At 43.8% G+C, this 24322-nt stretch overlaps 1 protein-coding gene across 6 annotated transcripts in view; it reads left to right on the top strand.

The window, feature by feature from the left end:
- tp63 (tumor protein p63) overlaps window positions 1-22236 on the top strand; it is a 33737-nt gene extending 11501 nt beyond the window's left edge. The window contains exons 1-12 of one of the 6 annotated variants that reach the window (XM_080009581.1): window positions 1429-1571; window positions 6342-6596; window positions 13862-14048; window positions 14157-14272; window positions 14617-14726; window positions 14825-14949; window positions 15710-15792; window positions 15915-16039; window positions 18977-19122; window positions 19461-19608; window positions 20499-20592; window positions 20690-22236. In XM_080009581.1, the coding sequence (XP_079865707.1) occupies window positions 1530-1571; window positions 6342-6596; window positions 13862-14048; window positions 14157-14272; window positions 14617-14726; window positions 14825-14949; window positions 15710-15792; window positions 15915-16039; window positions 18977-19122; window positions 19461-19608; window positions 20499-20592; window positions 20690-20986 (1728 nt within the window). In that variant the 5' untranslated portion in view covers window positions 1429-1529 and the 3' untranslated portion in view covers window positions 20987-22236. Of the gene's footprint in view, window positions 1-1428; window positions 1572-6341; window positions 6597-13861; window positions 14049-14156; window positions 14273-14616; window positions 14727-14824; window positions 14962-15709; window positions 15793-15914; window positions 16040-17733; window positions 18007-18976; window positions 19123-19460; window positions 19609-20498; window positions 20593-20689 lie in introns of those variants that run through there. The other 5 variants (XM_080009580.1, XM_080009578.1, XM_080009577.1 and 2 more) reach the window with 5 other exon arrangements.
- The last annotated feature ends 2086 nt before the right edge of the window (window positions 22237-24322 follow it).

Here is a 24322-nt window from a genome sequence, read left to right as displayed (position 1 = left end):
TGCAGAATAAGGTTGTTCAAATGTAGCTTTGCCTCTGTGTCCAGGCCGGCCCCTGGCCTGTGGCCCCAGGGCCCCGGTAGGGTGTGGCCGATGATTGCAGAAATTGACTTCAGGTCATAGTTGTGCTGACTTCAGTAACAGCTTTCAAATCCTCCCGAGCATAGGGCAAGAGTTTTAGCTCCTGCCTCTCTAGTAATAGAATAAACTCCCTCGCCGTTGTAGTCTTCCTCCTCTCCTTAGTTTTCTACCCTGTGCTGTTTGCATTGGGCTGCGTTGGTCCATGAGTGCTTATAAGCTATAAAAATGCTGAAAAATACATTTTCCTGTTCTAAAATCCCAATAACATCACCTTCAAATGTGTTTGCTTGCTTGTGTTCTGAATCAGTCTGCTATATAAGAAAACCTATTCAACAGGATACCAAGAGGAGAGCTGGGGGTGAAACCAAATGACAGGTCTCAATAGTTGTAAAGTATTCGCTGGGCTTCACTTCGGCTCTTTCAGTCTTTCATTTCCATGGATGGATAGGAGAACAAATAGAAGCATCTTTTATTCTTTCATTCACCAGCCCTTATCTTTCATTTAAATGCTCTGTTACATTACCATTCGAAGTGAAAGAGAATGCGTGTTTCCAATACAGATCTACACTAATCATCTCTGATAGATACAAGCAGTCTAGAGGAGCTGCATTGTGTTCCTGGGGGGCGTCTGCATTGTGCTGTATGGCCTCAGGGGAGCGAGGGACGGCCATTCTTATGTTAACTAGCTGGCTACCGCTGCCCCTTTGGCCACAGTTTTCACTTTGGGACTAGATTGCTTCTTAGATGTTTCTTTTTGGTGTCACTTGATTTCTATTTATCTATTTTTTGCTATCCCATTTTTCCTGTAACATTTTACATTGATATAAGTCATCGTATTGGTTTATAGATGTGGGTTTTATAGTCCTCCCATTTATTTAAAACAGATCAAGATTGTCTAAAAGCTTTTTTAAACAATTTAAGGGGTCAAACTGAAATGTGGAAGCAATGTTACATTGAAGAAAATGCATGTGGGTGCAAGATAAGGCTCAAATTTGTTTCGTTTGTTGTCGCATTTTCAGATAAAAAAAAAAAAAAAAGGAAACTTTTATGGAGAATTATTCAAATGCAATATAGAAGCATATTAAAATCATGCATTTGTGTATTTCTTTTTTTTTTTTTCATTTTTTTGCTTGAGACCTGCAAAACATTGCAAGATTAATCAAAATAGTGAACTGCTTTGAGTTGAGCTGCAGAGCTTCAAAGGCCAGGGCTGAGGAGACGGTGCTCCTTCGGGAGATGGGTGTGGACAGGTGTTGGACAGGTAGCGCCTCAGTCCCCTCCCCTCACTCCCCTGGTATATATGACATTCCCATAGAATCCTATAGAGGCTTCTGCTTTTCCACCCTGCATCTGTAGTCCACATCACTCTGTAAAGAGTGAGGGAACAGAGTTGTGGAACCCTGGAGCCAGTGGAGCAAACGGCAGCAGCTTTGCTCAACCTTAGCGCCAACATGTTGTACCTCGAGACGGGAAGCACGGCATCATACAATGAGGTAAGGCCCGAGCCGGAGAGCTCCACGACCGCTCTCCGGAACTAGTCCAGGGAACTGATTGATATGTGTCGGAGAAAATCACAGTTCATATTGTAATGTTTATTGATTCTCCTATATGAGTATGTCCTTTTCTCACTACATTTAACCCCCACTACATTTTCTCATTTATTTTACCCAATATATTCTCAAGGTGTATCATTAAACCCCAGAGTGCTATCACTTCTCCTTCAACAAATTTTCAACGTAGAACGAGACGTCAGGTGATGAAGGTCTTTGTCCTAGACAAAGAGTCCTAGACTTAGTTTAAACTATCTTCAACATAGTGTGTATGTGCGTGAGTTCAAATGTTTGTGTGTGTTTGCAGTGGGTTAGGGTTAGGGTGTATGTGCATATGTGTGAATCCAGATTGCAGGGGAATGTAAACACCTGAGCCTCTTTTCAAAAGTACCTTTCCATGAAGCGGTCGCTATCCTTCTTGGCATTATTGTGCCTGCTGTGATTTTCTTTTCGGGCCCAAAAGGCTCAGTTTGTTATTCTTTATTTTTGTGTCGTTGTTTTTTGACAGAGAGCTCATTTCTGGTTAAGGAAGTCAAGACGGTTATTTGCCTTGGAAAACTGTAAAAATCGACTTGAGTGAACATTATTTAGACCTGTGCTATTGTAGACAGTAGAATAATAGACAATTTATCATTTCTAGGGGTAATATTGCCCATGGCAGTATACTTGTGGTTGTCATTATTTTATTTTCACCTTCTGTTCTACTCGGTATAAGATTTTCCGGCTACGAGGCGTTCCATGTTTTACGAGTATTTCACACCGAAGGCTGATACTAAAATCTGTTTAATTGAAAACATCATTGAGATCTTAAAGTTTGCAATTTTCCACACAAAATTCCCCAAAATCCTGGAAAAAAGTCCCTATTACAGCTGAGATGAAGAGGGATTATGGATTTAGATAAATATCTTTTTTGATTTGCTTTTATGAAATCTTATCAAAGGATTTGTGCTGCAAGTACTTTGCATTTGACAAATGTAGGCCATTTTCCCCTTTTTATTCTGACTTTATTCTGTGGTTCATCTCTGTTATGTCCATTCAACCTGATATGGAACAAGTTAATGGAAAAAACGCTAACCTAACCCTATTTTAGCCTTTTCATATTGATTCGCTTGCAGAGTCTCATTTTGACATTACAACTTGCCTTTTGACATCAAAGGTCGAACAGCTTTAGTCGTGTGTTTGTCAAAAGCTGTTGCCCGTCACTTAAGTCCAACCATGTTGTGTTCAAAGCAACACTTGACTGGACGGCCTTCTGTAAATATACTGTAATCCCTGAACCCAGAAGTGCTGAATGAGTCATGAGTGTCTTTGCATCCAAATATATATTGATAGGGATGAATATAAACTCCGACCTTTAGTTGTTTTCACTCATGCAAATTGTGACTGAATACAGAATATTTTGGGCAATACTTTTGAGCATTGCTTTATTTTGTTCCCCATGCCCCGACCAGAAAAAAATGGGTAGAGAAATCGGATGGATGGACTACTTTTTCCTCTTGTTTATTTATTTTTAACACACCCAAAGTCCTCCTTCCAAACCCGGTCGTAGCCTAAAGAAATGCGATGCATTCTCAGATTGCAGGTTGCAGATAGCAGGTGTGTCAGGTCACTGTCTTTCAAGTTGTCGAGCGGAGGGGGTCTTTAAGTGCCGTCCACCTCACTCCTCCCAGTGTCGGAGGTATCGGGTTCCCCCGACCCCCAGTCTCCTGGGAGCCGCCATGGTCATTAGAATGTGGCGGGCCCAGGCGCTGCTGTTTAGTCCCACATCGTAATTGCTTTAATGCTGTGTTGATATAGATACAATCACCTGCTCTGCCCTCCCCAGCAGGTATGAGGTGGAGATAGCCCCCCCGCCCAGCCCCGCCCCAACCCCAAACCCCCTTTGCAGAGCTGTTAATGCATCCCTTCCCTGTGGTCACTCATCACTCCCAACCCCATCCCACCAACCCCACCCCCCCCCCCCAGACGCTTTTCTGTGCCGCCCAGGGTACACAGAGCAGGTCACTAGAGAGCCTGGAATGGAAGCTATTCTCCCCCTCAGGCCGGGTCTGCTCTGGTTCCTGTCTTATATTGGCGGTTCAAAGATCTGCCTTGATGGATAAAAAAGGAGGAGGCAATTGCATTTGTTCCACTATAATCTTCTAGAGTCAGACGTTGCATCCGACTCCGCGGTGATTGCGATTCAATCTTTTAATAAGAGCTATTTAAAGTTGGAGAATATAGTTTTGAACGCAATCACTTTCGTTTAGTAACTTGTGTTAAAGACGTCTCCCAAATGCTTAAAAGCACAATGCATTAGGACTACAGCGTGCCAATTGGCCTTTCCAACAATGATGGAATGGTTACTATGGCAGCACTAATATTCCGTTTTAAATAAGGCCTGCTGTTTGTATGTCAAATATCCATGATATGTGTTCTGCGTGGTTGGGATTCCTTCATTGGAATCAACAAGCTATCACTCTGAAGGTCAACAGTGTCACTTTCCAATCAGACTGAAACGCTTACTCCAGCATGTGTTTCAGACAAAGAAATGCTCCGAGGCCTCAGACAGACTTCGAGAACCTTTCACCAACTTTATTAAAGGCTGTCGAGGACGTGAAGGCTGTTGATTTACTGTTGTGCCGTGTAGCTGCTTGATGTCCCGCAGACCAGAGCGCCCAGAGTCAACTATACACAGCAGGAATTTTTAAGACCGGCTAAAGTGCTTATTAAATGGCTGTAATACAGATTACAGTGGAATAAGATCTGATTAAAGGAAACTGAGAGATTTCAGAGTCTCACCCGCTCAAACCTTTGAAAATGTTACTTCCAGTCCATTAAACTTTCAGAGGTGACAAGTTTTGGAGGTGAGACTTTTCTGTACGGCTGCAGTTACAGGTTAATTTGTACGTCAGATTTTGTGATCCCTGTCCAGCGTCAGCCTTCTCATTATAACAAATGACATTGATAATCAGTGCCTGTCACGTCCCTCTCCCAAGCTGCAGGGACAAGAGAGGGAGGCAGGTCAGCTCCTCTCGGATTGGCTCAGGCGCATCGATGCATCTGCCCCACGTTACGCCACAGCCCTTGAGACGGTGATATCACTAACTCTGACTCAACACATTCGGGAACAGGAAACGGGCCACTTTATTGTGAAATGGGAAACGGTTTTTTTTTGCCCTGTTGTCTATTCCAAATCTTTTATCTATTTTTTTTGGCAAACCTGACCAAATTGAATATTGGGGTTTCATTCCTCCCAGATTAATCTGTTGCTTTTATCTCTGCCTCCTTCGGTGCCGAGAGGCCCCCAGAGATCAGACGCAGGGGACAACACGATAGCCTGTCCGGCATAAACCTCTTTCAGGCTACAATGTAATTAGCCCATTGTATAGGAGCGTGTGTCTGGGAAAGCCTCTTTCTACAAAAACCTCGAGGGTCTAAGCCACAGTGGAGTTACGCGCACACACTCACACACACACACACACACACACACACACGTGTGTGTGTGTGTGTGTGTGTTTAACCAAACACTTCTCTCGACACCTGCATCCCCACCATGTTGTTCCGAAGTCCCATTGTTTCCAAGAGCTAAGCGGACTCAAGCCGCACACACGGTGACCTTTATGCAATGGCAACACCAAATGGGCAGCTTCCCCGTTGTGCTATTGCAGGAGTAAAGCTGAGGTTAACTTGAATTACTTCACAGGTGATTTGTATCCGTGTGTGCGTGTGTGCGTCAGTGTCCGTAGGTGTTTTGTGTATGTGAGTGTCTCACATTGCATTAGTGTCTCACATTTTGCCAACTTCAATAATGCGTACACAGCCTCCTATCTACACGCTGGTGTATTTTTGATGGTCACTCTGCACACCACTAACACCTGGTAGCACAGTGGGTGTGAGCTGGACAGCTGTGGTCTGCCAGGCCTAAAATAAACAAGAGGCCCCGGAAAGATTAATGGCTGTCCAAAGAGTGAGAGTCATGGCACCTAGTCCAGGAATGTGCCATTTATAAATGGATTGGAATGGAATGAATGGCGAGCCAAGTGAGCAGGAAGGAGTTTGGTTAAGACTCAAGCTTATTCTGCATCCTATTCAAAGTCAGATCATTCCATTTACATAGTTTTGGTTATGGGAACATTATGCTAAAGCACATCATCATTTGTACATGTCAGAAAGGCCTGCTTCGCGCACAGTCATTTAATTCCAAGATGGAGCAAGGGACATTTCAGTCAGTACCTTTGTATCCCTTATCACCTGGTAACCTGACTGCTTAGCTGCCATGCCTATTAAAGCTGAAGGTGAACTGGCTTCAAATAGTCATCATGCTTTTGTAACAAATAATGAATAAAAAATATTGTTATTGTTATAATAATATTAACTTCAGTTTATTAAACCCAAGGACACTTAACAAAGAACAACACATCTAGGTCTAATTCCCTAATGCTTCTTCCCAGTTACTTAATTCAAGGCAAGCGATTATATTCTTTTTTTTTTTTGCATTTATATGTATTTTTTGATATGTCTGGTTAGATCATGATATTGTGGAATAACGTTGTTCGCGATACTCATCAATTCCAGTTTTAAAAGGAAAGTGTATTTATTTTATGTTTCTGTTATGGGTACCTTTTTTTTCATTTTAAAGTGTTTTGTGTCATCGGCTAGAGCAACATTCTCCTGCAGTGAGTCAAGACATTCCTTCCCTCATTCCCCCCATCCCTTCCATTTTCTCTCCAGTCGCAGTATACAAACCTGGGGCTCCTGAACAGCATGGACCAGAACATCCAAAATGGAGGTTCCACTTCCACCAGCCCCTACAACAATGACCATGCACAGAACGTGACCGCCCCGTCACCCTACGCCCAGCCCAGCTCCACCTTCGATGCCCTCTCCCCCTCGCCCGCCATCCCATCCAACACTGACTATGCCGGGCCGCACACCTTCGACGTGTCGTTCCAGCAGTCCAGCACAGCCAAGTCAGCCACCTGGACAGTAAGTCACACCCGCCTCGCTTTGAATTTTAATTAATAAAGTCTTTAGATCCTGGTTGGATCATTTCCATAAGTAAGTCATAAGTCATCAGAAATATGACTTTTGATATAGCTTCAGCAGCAGGTCATTGCTCTAGGGCAATTGATACAGATTGAGCACAGTGAAGATAATGTCTGCTGAGTTTCTTTCTAGAACTCATCGTATTGCCCCTTCATCATCATTCTGGAACTGGGATAAAACTAGCCCTTGAAAATTAACTGTACACAAATGCGGTTCTAACCTGGAGTCCATGCCACTTCTAGGACAATCAGACAGGCATCATTCAACAAAAGCTGTTCTCTAAGTAGATCAAATTGCATAGAAGATCACTGTGTTCTTTCTGAATTATATTATACGTTTGATCCCATTTCAAAAAATAAAAATAAAATTAAAAAAATCATGGTCACATGATCAAATATTTTGCCAGGCTGAAGAAGAAAGGAGATCAATCTAATAACCATCAAACCTTTTATCCACACAATCTTTGCTCCCGGCACATTTGGGTCTATGCCATCTGAACGTCCTCAGTTGGACGAGCACGTCTGGCAAAGACCAATGTTACTGGAGATTTGAAGCTTTACCTTATGATGCCAAAAGCACAGGCTTTTCTTTTTGAAGCTCTTGCTGAAGGAAGATACACTTATTGAACACAATCTCACTGCATGAGCACAAAAAAATATATACAGGACACTTTTTTAACAATGAAAAACAATGCAATTTTTTTGCCCAGCGTTCTCATTCTTAGGTATCGGCTAATATTGAGCACCAAAAAATAAAGCATGGAACATTTGTGAGCACAGCACTGGACTCAATTCCCAATTCTGGTCATTGAGATGGGAATTGATCATGATTCTGAGACACAAATTCTGTGGCCTACGTCCATTTCAAAGTCATGGTCCTTGACGTGAAAATGGTTGAGTTTCACTGCCATAATCACCAAAATATCCGGCTCATGTAGTTCTCTTCAACCACATGCTCAGCGCCACTGTCCTCTAAACTTGGTTTATTCACGACCTGGACAGAGTTCAAGGGTGCATTGTTGATCACAGAGGTAAACAGGCTTAGCAGTTAGTCCAGGTGTGGTGATGGCCTTTGCAGCTAGATGTCACCATGTGACGGCTCCGCAAGACAACGCACCCAACCCGTCTTGCTCTGTCATTATAAGTGACTCCGCTAAAGGACAGCTGTTGCATCAGAGCCCCACCTGCTTACTTTGTTTACATGTCTCTGCCGTGCTACGCAGACAGAGATGCAAACGATGATGCTTTTGTGTTTTTAATGACAAATGAAAAGCATGCTCATCCTTGCCTGGCGCCAGATTGCACAGACTCTTGCACAAATTGGACCTCCAAGTAGAGTTGTTGTGGATTTGCACATGGCGGGTGATTAGCTACTACATCATAGTAGGCACAGTAGTCGATTTATTTACAATTACAAACAGTTCAAGTCTCTTGTCCAGAATTTGGGCGACGGGAGTGTTGAAAAACCTGTCGGCTTATTGCACAAATATTAACGACGATGGCGTGCGCCTCTAAGTAAATAGGTGGAACTCGGGGAGCATCTTATCACGTTCATTGGCCTTACCAAGTGTGGGATTGTGACATTTAGCCAATTCCCACACTGCCTTGCTCATCCGTCTCATGTGCACACTCCACAAACAAAAGTCTCTGTGTAATGTGCATTGGTTTAGAGGCAAGAGTGTGGGGTGTAAGAGGCACGCCCCGCGTCTTGGGCTAAACTCTGGCTGAGGACACAGCCCATTATCTGCATATGGTTGGAGACTTGTTTTGCAGATTCTTTACACATGATGCAAGACCGGTTTGATTGGTCTGACATCGGGAGGACAATTATGGATGTCTACTTTTTTGTTTTTGCTGAGTAAACAAAAAAAACGTTGTCAAAACCCTCTAACAGAAGTATTTTTCTTTTATATGTCTAAAAAGTAAAACTGTAGAAATGGCCATTTTAATGCTTTCTGTGTTATTGCAAAATTGAAATTCTAAAATTTAAATCACATATTGCTACTTCATTAGACAATGCAGAACAGCTGTTAATCATAAAAAATCGTATGTATTATATAAATAATATTGTATATAAATAATGAATATTATTTATTATTTATACCAAATCTGCAAGTTATTACTTTCCTGTGTGAAATTAAGAAATAATCCTACACGCTGGAAAAATATGTGCTTGCTTTAGAGCTCATCTTTGCCATCTCATAAATGACAATTCACATTTTAGGACATCTGTTAAATAGGACATTTTTTTAGAATGTTTTTGAAATGTTTTAATACAATCAATTAGGCTTATGATCTCTACTGTAGCCAGTTTAATTGGCCAAAAGTGAGATCATAGTGTTGATTTCCAGCTCAAAGTACAACATCTGATCTGTGGGGATCTTCCTGGAAAGATCCCATAATCTCAGCAGAATAGCTCCATCGCTGGACCCATTAAGCTGATGGCAGGGAGCCACCAAAGATGTCACCACTGCAGCTTAGACCGGCTAAGGCCTCCCTTTTGAAGGCCTGTGGGATATTCCACGGGAATTAGAGAGCTGCGTACCGTGCTGTTTGATGACTGTTCTTACGGAGACACACCTAATCCCGAACCCACGCCTTAACCTCTTCCTGTCACAACCGCCTGTGACACACAGTCAAGTCCGACGCGTCAAACCTTCCCGGAATCGCACCCACCCACCGTCTCTCATTCAACTGCGCCAGTGAACGGTTTCACGATACAACCGGTTACTATTTAGCGAGGGCAGGTGAATGGAGTCCCGATTGGCTGCTCGGTTTTGTTCTTTGCTTTGCCAAATTAATGGCGTGTCTCATAGGAGGCAACCATTGTCGGCTACTGATGCTACTATTGTGAGGCTGAAGAGTGGATGTGTTTGCCTTGTGCATTAACCGCCGCAGCACAGAGCTCAAAGGAGAGGAATGCCTTGGTTCGGACCATCACCGGGGCGCTTTAGAGCCGGGGGGGGATTACAGTAATGGATTGAGGGCATGTAGATAATACTTGTGTAAATACCGTGTGCCTCTTTCCTGAACCCTGTGCTCTTGGAGTGAGCTCTGTCTTTTCGAGAGAGTTAAGCTCGATGGCTGCATCTCACATTGCGCCGGAGGAGGGAAGGGGGGTGGGGTGGGGGGTGGGGTGGGGGGGGGGGGTGCTTGAAAAGCTCAAAGACAAGAGTGTTACAGCGAAAGGAAGCAAGACGCAGCTTGCCCCGGGAACATCTGCGGGCCGTCCCACGCCTCACAAGATGGGGCTGAGACTTGTTTGTGTCAAGAAGCTTGTCGCGACTCGCCCATCAGAGACACAAGCCTTAAAACCTACAGCTGGGGAAAAAAAGAGAAGAGGCTTTTTTTTTTTTTTTTTTTTTAAGAGATTTTTTTATGATAGGGATATGATTTCCCAATAATGGGTCGGGAAAAGCCCATTCTTTGACACCTTTTGACGCTTTTTCATCTTAACAAAGCAATATCATGGAGGCGGAAAAAAACCTAGTTGTTCATATCCGTGAATAATCAGAGCAGGGACAAAAATGGAAAAAATGATGACGGTAGTTAGATGAGCTTAACTTTAATCATTAAAAGACTAAGTGACAAGTACGGCTTGGTAATTGCAGTGGAAGTGAAAAGGCTCTTTTCCTTAAAGTTAATTACAGAATTCAAAGAAAACATTATCCCTTCCCAAAGAAAAGCAAACACTTCAAAAATGTAATTCCATCTCCTTAACCCAAAGATGAATATTACGCCATATTAATATATGGTTTATTACGCGAAGTAGTATGCATCATAAAATACGCGAAAGGTAGCAGAATGACATAATACTTGCGGTGAAATATCATAGCATGCAAACACCAACACTACAATGTATTGTGAGGGCAGGACAGTAAACGTTTCTATGCAGTGTCATGATTAACCCACAGCGTTCTGAAAGGCGAGGCCATATGGCGATGTAGTACAGTATGTCCGAGGCGCCGTCGTTCTTTTTACTCGCACATTACAGTACACTGCGCACATGTAATTTGTAGTACACCATTTCAGTTACAAACTCATTTCTAAATATATCTATCTAAGTCAAAGTACAACTTACAAATGATGTAAAACTAGCATGCAAAAGTCTGTTTTACAGGTGTCATCCAGTGGCACTGTAACACCGCTGCTGATTACCAACATGTAACGTTCATATCTCATCCCCATTTGTGGGAAAAGGTACGATGGTGTCACGCCTCGCAGACACATCGGTTGTAAATCTCAGCCTATATTCTTCTCTATCCCTCCTCCACCTCTGTTCCAGGTGTTTTTCCTCTCCCACAGAGAAAGGGGAGAGGGGGGAAAAACTCCTCCACATTATTGTTGAATTAAAACAGGTTCGAAAAGAGGCTTTAGGCAAGATATGACATGTCAGGAATGAAGAAGACAAGACCAGAGGCGCCAAACAGTGCTTGTTTAAGGCCCGATGTTTGTCAGGACTTGAGTCGTGCATGCGCCCGCAGCGCCTGTCAGGAAGAGAGGAACGCTACAGCTGTGGGCCTGTCCCAGCCTGCGTTGTAGGGAAATGTCGAGCGGGCGCGTCCAAGTGTCTTATAGGTTAGAAAGTCCAAGCGCGCATGTAACCCTGTGCGTGCGCGGAAAGACAGCTCTCCTCCGTTGCACAACAGAAGACCTATTCCACGACATTTTTAACGGCAAACTTGTTTTCCTGGCCGGGCGGTGATTACAGTGCCATAGTCGGTGTGATCAAACATAATTTCAACCGTCTCACGGGATTTATCGAGTTTGTTTCTTTCTCCTTCTCTGCCAGCTTGAAGGATCTGTCACGCTACCCGGTCGTTGCAAACACTTAACTGTTTTTTCTTTCAAATGAATGTGATTAACCAGTTCTGCTTTGTGCGCTGTATTCCCTCGCCGTGTAATTCACATTGTGACCGATGAATAGCTCATAATTACGTGTTAACACCTGAGCACCGCGCCCTGTGTGAGCCACTGAATCTCATCAGTCAACCGGCTGCCCTCCACCCTGATCACTGTTAGTTTTAGCCGCATGCCGCTTTCAGCGCTCGGCGGCGGCTCCCGCTCTCACTGCTGAGCAAACAGTTCCAGAAGCACATATTTGTGCACTCAAAGTTTGTAGCTGGAGGGCTGGGATGGTCCCTATAAAGTGTGTGCGTGTGTGTGTGTGTGTGTGTGTGTGTGTGTGTGTGTGTGTGTGTGTGTGTGTGTGTGTGTGTGTGTGTGTGTGTGTGTGTGTGTGTGTGTGTGTGTGTGTGTGTGTGTGTGTGTGTGTGTGTGTTTGTGTGTGTGTCTGTGTGTGTGTGTGTGTGTGTGTGTGTGTGTCAACATTAATTGCAAACTCAAAAAAAAGAATATCATCGCATGTTTTGTTGTGCCTCTGCCCTCCTTCACCCTTGTTGATTTTCTTATAATGTGCCGCTTTGGCCTTCAGCTAAAGGAAAGGCATGCCCTCTAATTATTTCAGCATTATTCATATCATCTTCATTTTCCACCCTCTTTCTCTATTAATCCTTCTTTTGGTTTCCTTTTCTGCCTTCTCACACCTTCCCTCTCCATCTTTTAGTCTGTTCTTCTGCCTCCCTCTCTCTCTCTCTCTCTCTCTCTCTCTCTCTCTCTCTCTCCCCCCCCTTCTCTCTTTCTCTCCCTCCAGTCCCACCTCATTTAGCAGATTGACAGGGGCGTACAGGGGGTATCAGGTTGGAAGCGATGGGACAAGTACAGTCATTCATCTTGTGTTTTCTTTTTTTTTTTTTTTTCGGGGAGACTTTTTGGAAAGTTGCTTTGATTTTTTTAACCAAGCAGTGGCTCAGCCATCCTGTCGACGTACATGTCCCAGAGCCGAATGGGTGCGTGCGTACATATTGACTCAGTGAGGGCCAGTGGTACGTTGGAGTGTCTGGTAAATTAAAAACACTGTGACTTTCCTTGTATTATCACTTCACCGCGTCTTTCCTTACTTTCCAGCCGCCGTGGTGCGCAGCGACGTGCCGCTCCGTACCCTGTGGGTTTAACTGCAACCCGTACATATGCATCTTATAATGAGGTCACTCGAGAAAAGGAACGTAGCTGAGAGTTTTGGTTTAATAATAAACTTGTTTTTTTTATAAGTGGGTCCCAAGTGAAATGTACCAGAGTACTGTAACACATTTTGCATGGAAGTAAGAATATTAGAAATAGACTGAGGATGTGGGGGGTGGTGGGGTGGTATTGTTTGGAGTTTGGAGACTCTCCTGATAAAAAAAAAAAAAAAAGGAAAGGTTGTGCCTGGGGAGTGGAGAGGAGTGGTCCGTGCCAGGCTTGTGTAATATTAAAAGTCAACACAGGCAGGTACTGAGATGCGCTCCTTTCCTTGGAAAAAAAGCTGAGAGGGGTTGGAATTTTATGCGGCATTGTTCTGGTACAGAGCCCTGAGCGCTTTTCACAATGTTTGCGGAATACTTCCTTGCAAATGAAACTGACAGGAAAATTCCCCCCGCAACCCCCCTGTGCGCACGGCGCGTCGGCGTGAACGCCTTGTTTACCATGGCTCGGAGACGCCGCCGTTAGAAACGATTCAATCTTTTGGTCGGGCCTGCGGTTCTCCAACAGCATTACGTTCGTTAACGATGACTCCGGTTGTTAGGAACCCGATGGTGAGCCACGCTGTGTTAGCAAACAGTGATGCTGTAAATCACTGTTGGATTTTCACCGACTGTCATCAAGTCCGTTCCGCAGCCTTTGTTCATAACATTGGGAGCGTGCGCCATCAGACACCTCCAAGCGGAGTGCCGGGTCCAATTTAATTACCTGTGGAGGGGTCCGTTTTATGGCACTCCTTGCGAGTCCCAGAGGCAGAGCACGAAAACATCATTGAAGTTGTCCAAAACACTGTGTGCGTGTGTGTGTGTGTGTGTGTGTGTGTGTGTGTGTGTGTGTGTGTGTGTGTGTGTGTGTGTTAATCACAGTCCTGCCTTTAACCCTTTACGCTTCAGGAAAAAAAACAGAAGTGCAGAGTGCGGGCAACAGGTGTTGCAGGGATCAGCGCCATCCTTTTAAAATATTTAACCTTTACGAGTTGGCCCTGTTTTTTAAAGCACTGTGATCGTCTTCAGCGCCTTTTTTTTTTCTTAAAATACTATTTATTGAGCTGTTTATGTGTCTGATCAAAAAATAGAATTCTGATTCTTTTCCTTTCCCTTTTTTTTTTTTCCTCTCACTGTCCAGTACTCCACAGATCTGAAAAAACTCTACTGCCAAATTGCCAAGACCTGTCCAATCCAGATAAAAGTCCTAACCAACCCGCCGCAGGGAGCGGTCATCAGGGCCATGCCCGTCTACAAGAAAGCCGAGCACGTCACAGAGGTGGTCAAGCGGTGTCCAAACCACGAGCTCAGCCGTGAATTCAATGACGGTCGGTATTTCTAAAAAGGACGATTGGCGGCGACGCCAACTGACGCTTTGGCTGTCGTTTTTTTTTCAGCTTTCGACCATCTTGACGTGGTGTTTTCTCATTTTCTAGGTCAAATCGCTCCGCCTAGCCATCTCATCCGTGTGGAGGGCAACAGCCACGCCCAGTACGTGGAGGACGCCATCACAGGCCGCCAGAGCGTCCTGGTACCCTATGAGCCTCCCCAGGTGAGCCCGTCTCCACAGATAAACACACAAATATGAGAGGATCATCTGATGCCATTTCTTTTTCACCAGACAGTTCTTGGTGAATTGTTACCGGGTATACGGTACCACCCGCTTTTCCTCAAGAGAACCTTGCTGTTAAAGATGAGGGAATTAAATCCATTGTGTGGAATTGTAATCACAAAAGAAAAAAAACAAAAAACGTCCAACTATTGACAAAGCCCCAAAGATTTGCTTAAAAGGGTTTGATTGAGGATAGAAGCCAACGCATGAACAGACCCAACAAAATAAAACAGCTCAGAGTAGCCTTGTGTTCACTAACTGTCAATGTAATTTTGCCTTCTCAGGTGGGCACGGAATTCACTACGATTCTGTACAACTTCATGTGCAACTCAAGCTGCGTGGGCGGAATGAACCGGCGCCCCATCCTCATAATCGTCACTCTGGAAACCAGAGAGTAAGAAAGCAGCTCACCTTCCCTGGCAGCCTCGAACGCCTTCACCGGCTGCGAAACTGCTTCTGACCCCGGTTCTACGTGTTTCCGTTTCCACCCAGTGGTCAGGTGCTCGGCCGCCGCTGCTTCGAGGCCCGGATTTGCGCGTGTCCTGGCCGCGACCGCAAAGCCGACGAGGACAGCATCCGCAAGCAGCAAGTAACAGATGTCACAAAGAGCAGTGAGGGTACGAAACGCCGTAAGTAGCGCTGGGGGATGGTGGAGGGCTTTCTGGCTACGGACTGAGCTGCCTCTCTCCCTTCAGGTCGGCATGCACCAGTACCAAAGGAGCATGAACCAGTTGCGTTGTTCTATGTTTTAAGCAGAAAGCATAAATACAAAAAATAAACCACTATAACAGATGAGGCCCATCTGAATCCGTTTGGATAAAGCAGTGAATAAACCAATCAATGATAAATAATGAACATACACTGTCTTCAAAAGCACATCTTGCTATTATTGTAACTGAAATTGTATTTATATAATAATAATAGTATTGTTATAATTATTATTATTATAATTATTATTATTATTATTATTATTATTATTATTATTATTATTATTATTATTTATTATTATTATTTTATATTTACACTAATAAAGGTTTATCTTTATCTTATTTATATATATTAGATATATTGATATATATTATTATTATTATATTGTATATATATTATATATATTAGATATGATATATTTATATCAGAACTCAGTGAGCACACAGTACTAGTTCCCAATTTAAAAGAAAAATGGTACTGTTGCATCCCTACCCACAACCACTGCATCCACCAACACAAAGACTCAGACTCTGCATGCCACCACCTTCCCGTTCCGCTTATTTCCTCTTATTTCCCACTTCCTATCGCTTACTTACCATGCTGCACTCGGTGAGGCCAAGTTTGCCACGCGGCCACAAACAACTGACCATGTTCACGTCGTCCCCTCAGCCTACCGCCAGGTCTCCCACGGCATCCAGATGTCTTCCATCAAGAAAAGAAGATCCACGGACGAGGAGGTTTTTTGTTTGCCTGTAAGTATCTTCCATCAATTTCGCCGGGAGTGAAATCACGGGAAAATGTCAACGGCCCGTCGCCGATCGAGCCGACGTCCCGCCCGCTTGACCCGTCTGCAATTTCTCTCTGACCCCCTCAGATTAAAGGCAGAGAAATCTATGAGATATTGGTGAAGATCAAGGAGTCTCTAGAGCTCATGCAGTTTCTGCCTCAGCACACCATCGAGTCCTATAGACAACAGCAGCAGAATCTGCTTCAGAAACAGTGAGTACAGTATACCTCGATACTTCTGATGCAGCATTTCCCTTCTGTCCTCAACCACAATATAGAGGTCTGCCACATTACATGGTCCAACCACTACTCTATTTTCTTTTTATAATCGAACTGATCTACACTCAACTGAATGTATCTTGAACAATAAATACAGAAAGTTGAGAAAGACAACTTACTTAGCTTGTTACAATAAACCTGCTTAAAAAATATATTCTTATTCATTTTGCTAGGCACTGACAAACTCGATCTTGCCATGAAGATTATGAAACAATATTGCACAATTATTCTCAAGAGTTGCAATTGTTAAAATCTGCCACTGAGTGAAACTAAAAGGAAAAATAAGCTTCTTTTTAAGCTCCGATGTTGCACAACATGGAATCAGAATTTGCTCCACACTCCATAGATGTAGAACCTTTTTTGCTTTTCATCTTTTTTTTTCTTCTCTCTCTCATGGGACATGAGCCAAGGCTGATGAATCGTGACAAATGTACCTGACTACACTTTGTTTAGGACAAGCTTCCCGAGATTGATGGTAACGCCTTTGGGTACTTTGCCAGGTTTGCACAACAGCACAAGTCACAAAATCCCTGTTTGGGTTTCAGCCATTGGCTTGAGCGTGATTAAAATTGAATCAGAGGCACACATGCTTTTTTCCCTTGTCCAGGCCCATACTGCATAGGATACAGAGAGAGGGTAGATGTTGGAAAATGATAGTTTGATGGCCCTATGATGATAATTACTGGTTATGTTATAGGTTAAATTTAAGAGCCTGGCAGGCAGCCTCCCATTGGGTGGATTCCTTCATCTGATTTTCTGAACTGTTACTGGAGTTATGTGAATTGTTCCTGTTACTGCAACCGCCGAAGCCAAAGGTTCAGCTGTTTTGTAGAAATGTGCTGGATTTATTATATCGAGACATGATTTAATACATTAGGTACTGGGCTCAGTTTGGTGCATTTAGTGCCATTGTAAGGTAGTATGGGAGAATGGAGGTAGTTCTTTACTCCTTTCATGAGCATGCTGCTTTGTTTCCCCTTTTCTCTTCATCTACCTTTGCGAGATCCATAATGTTTCCTCGCAGCTTTTCGAGCTAAAAGTTCCTATTAACTTGAAGTACGCCAACCCCCCACCCCAACATCATTTTTTGGGGCAGTAGCTCAGGAGGTAGAGATCTTGACAGATCGCTGATCTTTGATCCCTACACACCTAGTGATCACAAGATTGCCAATTCAATCCCTGGCTGGCAGGCTTCTGAAGTGTCCTTGAGCAAGACACCTAAGGCTCAGAGGTACATCAGTTACCAGGATGGGTTAATGCAGAGAACTAATTTCCCCCCAGAGTAATTAATAAAAGTTCACAAAAAATACTTTTATTTACTTCTGCAGGACAATAAATTGACATCTCCGCACATTCAACCGAGTGAAATGAAGCGAGCTCTTGTTAAATAGTGCCACCTCCTGGACACCAAAGCAAATGCAGGGCTTTCCAACGGTCTTTTGTGAAGATTCAAGATTCAAGTCCCGATTATTTTTCAAAGTGGCATATGACTGAACAATACAGTGCAGTTCAGTGATTCTCTTTCACAGTTTCCTTTTCATTTCCGATAGGATTTCTGATTACAAGCCTTTCACTATCTCTTCCCCTCATCTTCCATCTGTGCTTCTCTGTCTGGTTCCTCTCTGCAGTCTGCTCAAGGCCCAGCTGGGCAGCCAGCTCCTGGAGCCGGCAGGAGAGCAGAGGCGACGCTGCAGCTCCTCCTGAATTTCTGCTCCTACATTCCTCCTTTTCTCCCAGTTTCACGGACCTTCGTCTTCTCTTATATTCAGCCTTTTATCCTCCCCCTCCCTCCCTCCCTCCCTCCCCCTCCTCCTCCCCGTTTCTTGGATCACTGCGATCCTGCACTGGGGATGGACTTGGGTATTTCTCTAAGTTCTCAAGAAGTTTAACAAGAAAAGATTTGTAAGATGGTGCTGAAATAGGACTCCTCTCATTCAGTTTTGGCGCAAAGGGTGAAGCCTGTGCGCCGACAAACTGGACGACGCTTGTGCCTCCACACTTTATGCTCATTGTGATTACTTGTTTTTTGAGCTAAATTCACCTTAAAATTCAAGAGCTGGAATTAAGGCTATGATGTCTTTGCATGTAAAATTCTTTGTTGATTTATGTTCCTTTTTTTTGTTGCAAAAATACATATCTGCCTATTTTGAATGACACTTTTTATATAAGTAAACTTCAGTTTTATGGTGGCATGATGTACATTTTGCTGCATCAAAACTTTCTGTTGGCCTCCTCAACTCTCGTCACAGTTGAATTTGGTCAGGAACCAAGCTGCGGTCTTTGTTTTTTGTGTTACTTGACTGGCCGAGCTCCTATATCTATGAGTACAGAAGTATGTATGTGTTTGCCTTATCAAAGGAGCTGGACTCAAAATAAATGTGAGCTATTTTGTGGGATTCGTTGGGAAAGACTTTATTACGGAGAAAACTTTGCTAATGCTGGTCATGTTTTATGAAGTCACTGCTGGACAGTTTTGTTTCTGATGTATTTTTAACTTTTTTTAATGTCTTTAAAGAGGGAGGAAAAAAATGTAAGCGTATGTTCTGTCATATGCAGAGCATGTTCTGTTCATGTTACCTCTGCGACCATTCTGTTTGAAACAGATCGTCAGTCATTTTGTGTCCGTTGCACTTTTTCTTTTCTGTCTGATCTGAATAAACGTTTTTTCTTTGCTTGAAGTCTCTTTTCCTTTTCTCTTGCAACGTCCTTATCGGTTCTGAATGCAAACTCATCGGTGTGAAGAGCAAGGAGTAAAAACCGTGGCGAAACAACTCTCCACTTTCTATTTTTTCACAGTTTTTACACTGTTCTCACAAACAGGGTGTAGAGACACTAAATATAATGTCGTGAAACCTCCTGTCCCCCCTGCAGAACCTCCATGCCCTCTCAGCCTACCTTCGGCTGCAGCTCTCCCACTCATGGAAAAATGAACAAGCTGCCCTCTGTCAGCCAGCTCATGAATCCCCAGCAGCGCAACACCCTCACCCCATCCAGCATGTCTGGAGGCCTGACTGACAGTAAGTGTGCCTCTTTGTCTCTTCCCTCAACCCCCATCCCCGCCACTCGTCCTCGTCCTCCCGTCCCCTCTGGGTTCACTGTACTGGGACAGCCTGTCTGGGCAGGCAGCAGGGACCAGCGCACCTCTCAGCGCCTTGACGGGACACTTCCTTCTGCGAAGGAAAGTGATCCCTGTGAGATTCTGCTCTCCCTCCTTGTTGATGACTAAGCTGTCATGTTGTAAAAAAAAAACAACATTACTGCGTGGCCCCTCCCCCCCTCCCCCTCTCTCGTCTCTGTTGATATGACGTCATCTTAGAACATGAAATGCTCACAGTAGCTCCTTGTGTCTCTGTAGTGACTCCCATGATGGGCACACACCTCCCCATGAACGCCGACATGAGTTCACTGAGCCCCACACATGCATTGCAGCCCCAGCTTCCCATGATACCTTCCTCCCATTGCACCCCCCCTCCTCCATACCCAATGGACAGCAGCATCTCCAGGTACATAATCACACCTTTTGGGGTGGGGGGGAGGGAGGGGAAGGGTGGCTCTCAATCTTTCGTAGATCCACATTTAAGTCATTGAAGGCGAATACCACCCATTTTCAGCGTTAGAATGGCTAAAACGATGCCCCCTCAATCTGTCACGTGGTCCATAGAACCCCAATCAGTTTGGCTGCGGCGTGCCGCCAATGTACTATTTGGCCATGCCCCCAATCACAAATCCAATCGAAACAGTGCAACTTCAAGATGATATTCAGGCAAATGAGCTATATCCAGGGTTTCCGCAGGTCTTTAAAAAGTCTAGAATCCAATAATCAAAATTTGAACCCTTAAAATGTCTTAAAAATGCTTTAAATACGATTTTGAGAACTCAAAAAAATTGATTGGATTATGAAGTTCAGGGATGCAAGCAATTCGCCTTTCATCTAATTTTGCTTATTTCACATCACTTTCTGTCACTTGTATGAATTCTCCAGATCCGGGGGGGGGGGGTGCATGATGCTGCATTCATGGAAACTTAGAAAAATTTAATTTCTGCTGCCATCCCATCCCCCACCCCACCCCACCCCACCCCACCAGCCTCCGTGGAACTCCAATTTTCTCCAATCCTTCATACATTTATTTTCCTGTATGGTCTTCAAAAGGTCTTAAAAATCCTAAAATGTAACTTGCTGAAACCTGCGGAAGCCCTGTAGATCAGACACTATGCTACGTCTTTTACAACGAAAATCACGACGCCAAATCGGTCCTATGGGTCAGGTGTGTGTGACCCATAACATGACAAGTTGCGAACAACAGGGAAGCGGGTGGTATTCCCCTGAAAGCCTTTGAAAAATGCAGTAAAGGCCACTTTGAGATTGGGTCTAAGCTCCATTCTCATCCTTCAGCTTCCTCTTACGGCTGGGCTGTGCAGGCTGCATGGACTACTTCACAGCACAGGGCCTAACTAACATCTACCAGATCGAGAACTACAACATGGAGGTGAGACCTAACCCTTCCTAAAGCTGCCGTTCGGTGAGGTCAGGAAGGAAGAGTATGTGCCTGCGAGTACTAATGCTGCCCTGTGGGATGTCCATAGGACTTGTCCAGGCTGAAGATCCCTGCAGAGTTCCAGCACATCATCTGGAAGGGCATCATGGAGCACCGACAGACGATGGACTTTTCACCACCGCCGCACATACTGCGGACCGCCAGTGGAGCATCCACGGTCAGCGTGGGCTCCTCTGAGGCGCGGGGCGAGCGTGTCATCGACGCCGTGCGTTTCACATTGCGGCAGACCATCTCTTTTCCGCCGCGCGACGAGTGGTCCGACTTCTCCTTCGACCTTGATTCGCGCCGCAACAAACAGCAGCGCATCAAGGAAGAAGGGGAGTGAGATCACTTTCTTCTCCGACCCAGAAACACCCCCCACCCTACCAAACATCCGACCCCCACCCTGCTTCACCCCCCCCCCCCCCCCAATTCCACCATTTTAGTCTGACTGTTGGAACATTTTATTTGAGATTCTGGTATTTAGGAAGATACATATTGGGGGAAAAAAAAAGTGCACTTATTTTCATTAGTGTTCAGATTCTCACGAAGAGAAATGGCTTTTGTTGAGTTAATGTGCATTTATTAAGTTTGAAATTGCTTGAGAGAGAGCACTTAAGAAATGCAGTGGATTTTTTTTTTTTATATATATATTTTCTTGTTTTTTTGTCATAAAAGGTCATAATCCATTCTGATGTTAAAGCATGACTGGAAATGAAACTGGCATAAAAAAGGGGCTTATTTCTGCTGTGGGCCATCGCAAATTTTTGGTTTATGTTGGTCTTTTTTTTTTGTTTGTTTGTCTGTTTTTATTTGACCCACAATTATGGGTATGGTTTAATCAAGTACACTGTCTTTGTTGTCTGGTGTTCGCCAGGATTGGATTGTATACATTTCAAGAATTTCCTGTCAAAAGTGTTATATTGATTGATGGGTTAAATCTCTGCTGTAACTTCTATATTTACTTGTGTTTTTTTAAGTATCTTGTTTTTTTTATTTTTATTTTTTTTAAATGGGGCGTACGAGTCAAAAAAAATACATTTGTACGTCATCAAGCGTTCTGAAGTATTTAGGTTAAGGTGACAGATCATACATTTGATATTTTTCCACTTATATTCCTTGAGACAGTGTTTTACTGGTGTGATGATGTCATGACTGATGTTTAGTTGTATTGTCTCTTCCCTTGAAGGGTGATCTGGAACTGCCAAGCTTTTCACAACCACATCATTTTTGGTAAAGGTTTGTTTATTTCAATCGTTTTTCAGAGCCAAAAACTTTCCATGCAATGTACATACACGTGTATAGCTATTTTGTAAAACTCACCCAAAAGAAAAATACTTGATTTTCCGTAAGAACGATACCATATTGATGTGAATATTGCCGAGTGGAGATATCAGCAGAAATAAATGAAAGTAAGACGTATGTACCCTTTTCTAGTCTAGTCCATGTTAATGTTCCTTGTTCCAAGTAGCATTGTTGAAAAAAGAGCGGAAGGCAACTTCAGTTTCATATTTTTGTACAATATATTGTAAATATGTTGTAATGTTACTAGGTTATTTTGATATAAATCAAAAATAAATATACATACTAAAGGTATTGTGTGGTAATATTATTATTACATATATTACATTTTAATTGGGTTTTCTTACGAGAAATGTACACGGTACTGTTGAGATGAGAAGCACCAACGTGTATAACAGATTGAAGCTGGTTCATTCACCCATCCATCGACACTATGCCTTCTTCCATAATAAATCGCTTTGACAGAATAAGTAATTCTCGTGAGTATTCCATTCACAACTCGGAGCCAAAGTGACTCCCCTGACTCTAGCTGAATCGAACACAATCACACAAACGAAGACTCAGAGAACTGAACTAATTGTTCTAGTGAGTCACCCGTTAAGGAACAGCTCCACAAAAGACTTAAGTTTTCATCACTACTGGCAGCCAGGGCAGCGTGCGTGCGCACACACACACACACACACACACACACACACACACACACACATACGCACACACTGGCAGTTATTCCTAATGAATAGCTGCCAGTTTCTGCCAGAATTCCAAATGTTCTCCATCAATAAATCGTTAAATCAGTGAACCTGACGTCAAACGGCAACCAAAACTATTTGACACCCGCAGCACAGCACACCAGTGCGAGTCAAAGTCTGCTGGTTTAGCAAGAGCAGAGCCAGGTGCACGTGAGGGATAATGGGTCTGTATCCCTCTGAAGGTGGTTCTTTGGCGAGGGTTCCCAACTGGCTAATTACTAAATAAAATAGTACATAAAGACGTTATTGAAATGATTTCATAACTAGTGGGCCTATGCCTAGCGCGGTGCACGCCAGCTTCTGCTGACTTATCCATTTGCTGTTGGTGAAATCGGACATATCTACATTCATGTCTTCCAGTCTTCCATGTAGTTTCTCTGCAGTGTCACAAAACGTCGTCGCGTGATAGTTTGTTAACGAAATGAGGGATAACTATCGTTATTTATATCAATGGCCGTAAATAATAGATTCAAGATTCAAGAGGTTTATTCGTCACATACATATACATACTTTCATACGTATATGCAGTGAAATGTCAAAGAAAAAAATAATAAAATGTGCGAAGTCGACCGAAGCGCCGGCGACCGCAAAGGGGCGGCGCCACTAACGCCACTGTATAATAGCTGGTTGTACCAGCAGAGCTGGCTGTACCGGCAGAGCAATTGCCTTGTTTTTGATAGCAGGGTGTAGACTCAACTGGCTTCGCCTTATGCCAATAAGGACGAAGCTGGAGGATAGAGCCTATGTAAAGCTTACAATAGTTAGATGGCTCTAAATCAAGTTCTATTTCTCATAGGCTCTGCCCTCTACCGTCATCCTTATTGGCTTCCCTGGTGCGCGTGCGTGCCCTGCTGAAAAAATTTGAATGTATCTATCAGCTGTGGCCTGCCCCTATAAAGGGGCCCTGCGTCCGCTGGTCTACTCCCCAAGAATCTTGAGCGAAGCTAAGGAGGCAGCAGGGCAGGATAGAGGGCTTTGACTATGTTCATAGAACTTGAGTTAGAGCAAGCTAACTATCATTTCACATAGGCTCTGCCTTCTAACTTCGTCCTCATTGGCATGAGACAAAGGCAGTTGAGTCTTCATCCTGCTGTCAAAAACAAGGCAATAGCTGTGCCGGTACAACCGGCCAGCGATAGGCATAACTTCCAAGACATAACAGGGCGGGGGGGGAACGGCGGTTAAACCAATCATGCGCTGGGACTGTCCATCCTCATTTGCATATTGGATAAACAGTTTGAGTTGTGCTCCTTATTGCCACCGTGCGTCGGACATACTGAATGCATCCAAGGCGCAAACATAACGTGCGAATGGACATAAGCAAGGGAGATGTTAATGCTCCTGGTTAGCACGGGTTGGCGAGTAGAAGGAGTTAAGCGGGATGATAGGACGATAGGAGCTCTTGATGTTATTCGGTATAAAAGCCGGGTTAGGTTTCAGTGTAGCTTTACTCAGATTGCCATTCATTAAAAAACAGCTAGGGTGCACGGAGGTGGCGGTCAGCCAGCTCCCCTATGCGTTTAGCGGATGTCAGGACAAGCAGAAGCGCTGTTTTGACGGACAGCTGTTTCAAGGGGATAGTGTCAATTGGTTCAAAGCGCTAATCTGTGAGACAGCGCAGTACCATTACC

Source organism: Zeus faber, assembly GCF_960531495.2.
Source record: "Zeus faber genome assembly, chromosome: 1".
In the NCBI taxonomy this organism is placed as follows: domain Eukaryota; kingdom Metazoa; phylum Chordata; class Actinopteri; order Zeiformes; family Zeidae; genus Zeus; species Zeus faber.
The sequence above is the reverse complement of the archived record's forward strand: the minus strand, read 5'-3'. Positions and strand labels throughout refer to the sequence as shown.